The sequence below is a fragment of the Buceros rhinoceros genome, unplaced genomic scaffold, assembly GCF_000710305.1.
Source record: "Buceros rhinoceros silvestris isolate BGI_N320 unplaced genomic scaffold, ASM71030v1 scaffold4117, whole genome shotgun sequence".
NCBI lineage: Eukaryota > Metazoa > Chordata > Aves > Bucerotiformes > Bucerotidae > Buceros > Buceros rhinoceros.
The window spans coordinates 1,859-4,773 of record NW_010420276.1 but is presented as its reverse complement, the minus strand read 5'-3'; the positions used below and the strand labels follow the sequence as shown (position 1 = coordinate 4,773).

Below are 2,915 nucleotides of genomic sequence, written 5' to 3'. Positions count from 1 at the left end.
GAGGTGCATAGTCACAAAATAAAAGTGTAAGGTGTGTCCTTGGTGGTGGTCTTCAGACACATCATTTATTTGGAGTTGCCTTGGTTTTCCCCAGGACTATAGTTCCTTGGAAGAGCTTCCGTCAGGCCTTGCATGAAGTACAGCCAGTCAGTTCGGGGCTGGAAGCCATGGCCCTGAAGTCAACAACTGACTTGACATGCAATGACTGCATTTCAGTATTGGAATTTGATATCTTCACGCGACTTTTTCAGGTAAGAATTGAGGAATGTGAATCACTTGAAATGTGTCTCCGTGCTTCAGGTTAGACTCTCTTCCCAGAACAAACTACTTTTTACACACTAAAATGAGATTATTTGTGCTGTAAGGGATTTGGTCTTCTTGCCCTTCATTCCCTAAACAGCTCTAGTGATACTTAGGACCCTAGATTGTAGTAAGAGTATGTGATACTTCTGGTTGTAGAAGAAAAAATCGTCTTAATATATGCTGCGACTGTAGGGCACATTCAGTATCCTCCCGTGACTCAGTTTTGTCCTTTCAAATGTCACTTTTAGTCTGAAGCTCTGACACAACTTCCGTAAGCCAGTAAGCTTAGTTTATCAGTCTGTCTGTCCTTGTCCTTTCCTTTCCCATCGGATTTAGTTTTCATGGGGTGGTGTTCAGGATGGAGCACAAGCAGGGAGATTTGGAGCTCACTAGCTTTTGAATGGACGCAGCCAGAGTGTTGTGGGCATGTCTGTGTTCTGTGCACAACAATCATCTATACTACTGAAGTGATATTAATATTAGGTAAAATTCTAACCCACAGTCTTCAATAGTGAAGACTCAAAACCACAGCTTCTGATGGTGCAAGCGGGTATTGACAAGAACAAACTTACTTCTTTGGCTTTGACTTGCCTTTTCCCATGTGGTAGGGTGGGCTGTGGTTAAGGTATGTCTAGATGAAGAATTCCCATGTTTGGTGTTGAGTGCAGCTGATCTCATTTAGTACTTTTTCCAACTATAGTTCATAAAGAGCAAGGTGAGAGTTGCTGCAATTTCCAAGAAATGCACAGTTCTTAGGGAGGGCTAATACCTTCTTCCAGACAAGTTGAAAAGTCTGGAAAAATTGGGTGAGATTTAGACATCCAAACCCTTCTCAGAAATGAGAGCTATCAGCTGGTTGTTACGACATTTTGTGCTTAATTTTAAAGTATATTTAACGTGTATGTCCTGTTTTATTTGTTCAGACCTTAGACTAGCCAGTAATCTTTGCCACAGCCAGGTGAGGTTAGCTAGTTAAAGAATAGTCACCAGCATCTTGCACCCAGTGAAACGGAGACAGAAAGGGGAGGTCACTTTGCTGAGGTCATACAGGAAGGTGGTGTTAAAGATCAGACCAGTCACGGTTTCTGATCCTGTGCATAATCTTTTTAAACTCCTGTCTTTATCCCTGTCTCAGGAGTGAGTCACTTTCTCTGCAGAAGCAGCACAGATTGGTAGCTATTCTTGAGCTGTCTTTTTTGACCTCGGTGACTTCCCCCTTTGCATTTATTGAAGGAGTTTTGATTAAGGTCTCTCTTAGGTGATGTTTTTATCACTGCCAAGAGAGAAGCTCAAATGCTAAGGCTGCTGCATGAGAATGTAGATTTTGGTTCCTCTCCTGGATTTACAGTGGGATAAGAAAGCTGCTTCTTTAGCTGAAGAACTGTTCCCTTTGATTAAGGAATATTGCATGTGTTGGTGCCTTTTAGAAGTGCCTGGTGAATGTATTTCTTTGTTGTTTTTATAGCCATGGTCCTCTTTGCTCAGGAACTGGAATAGCCTGGCGGTGACTCATCCTGGTTATATGGCATTCCTAACATATGATGAGGTGAAAGCCCGACTTCAGAAATTCATTCACAAACCTGGCAGGTTAGTGCCTAGCAGCGGTGGCTGCAGTGAGTACTGCACTGACTGAGGAGATTGGTTTTATTTTGTCTTTGTCATCCTTCCCCAGAAATATGGTGGATAAGAAACCTGCTTCTTTAGCTGAAGAACTGTTCCCTTTGATTAAGGAATATTGCATGTGTTGATGCCTTTTAGAAGTGCATGGTTAATGTATTTCTTTGTTGTTTTCATAGCCATGGTCCTCTTTGCTCAGGAACTGGAATAGCCTGGCGGTGACTCATCCTGGTTATATGGCATTCCTAACATATGATGAGGTGAAAGCCCGACTTCAGAAATTCATTCACAAACCTGGCAGGTTAGTGCCTAGCAGCGGTGGCTGCAGTGAGTACTGCACTGACTGAGGAGATTGGTTTTATTTTGTCTTTGTCATCCTTCCCCAGAAATATGAACAGTGAAAAACCCTGGCTGGCCCTGTATTTGGAGATTATTCTCCATGTGGTGACTTCCCTCCTGCCCATCCCTCCAGCCGTCACAGCAACTCCCTTAGGTGTGAACAGAGTACAGAGGCAGACACTGCCAGAGTGAGCCTGAATGTTGGGCCGTTTAGTACCGTGAATAAGGGAATGTATCTGTAGGTCCCGTAACTGTCTGATGTGTATGCATAAAACCCCAGGACAAATTGGAGCCCCCAGAAGCAGTGTGTACATTTGAAGCCGACTTCAGACAGACAAGGCAGCTGATCAGCATTTGCTCGGACAGGAGGCAGCGTGGTAGGCAGAATAGGCTGCAAGGTAGTGCTGCAGGCTGGGTGGACGTCAGAGGCTGTGGGATGCAGCACAAGCTTCTGATGGTGCTGTAGACCTGAGCAGTTTTGGGCTGCTTAATGTCCTGGGTAGAACTTGGCCCAGTGCATCAGGGCCAACAGATTTCTCTTTATGCAGAGAAGGACAACTTGTTACTATGCTGTTAGTTCTGCGCTGGTGTGAAAAGCGGAACCCTTGTCTAGTCTGTTGGTTTTGTTGTTTGTTGGGTTTTTTAAAGGTAATCAT

At 44.0% G+C, this 2,915-nt stretch overlaps 1 protein-coding gene across 1 annotated transcript in view; it reads left to right on the top strand.

Moving 5' to 3' along the window:
- Positions 1 to 2,915, top strand: part of LOC104496157 (E3 ubiquitin-protein ligase CBL-like) — a gene marked incomplete at both ends in the record, with an annotated part of 6,671 nt that overhangs the window by 1,901 nt on the left and 1,855 nt on the right. Inside the window, 2 exons of the mRNA XM_010139239.1 lie at positions 95 to 251; positions 1,769 to 1,890. Of these exons, the coding sequence (XP_010137541.1) occupies positions 95 to 251; positions 1,769 to 1,890 (279 nt within the window). The remainder of the gene's footprint in view (positions 1 to 94; positions 252 to 1,768; positions 1,891 to 2,915) is intronic.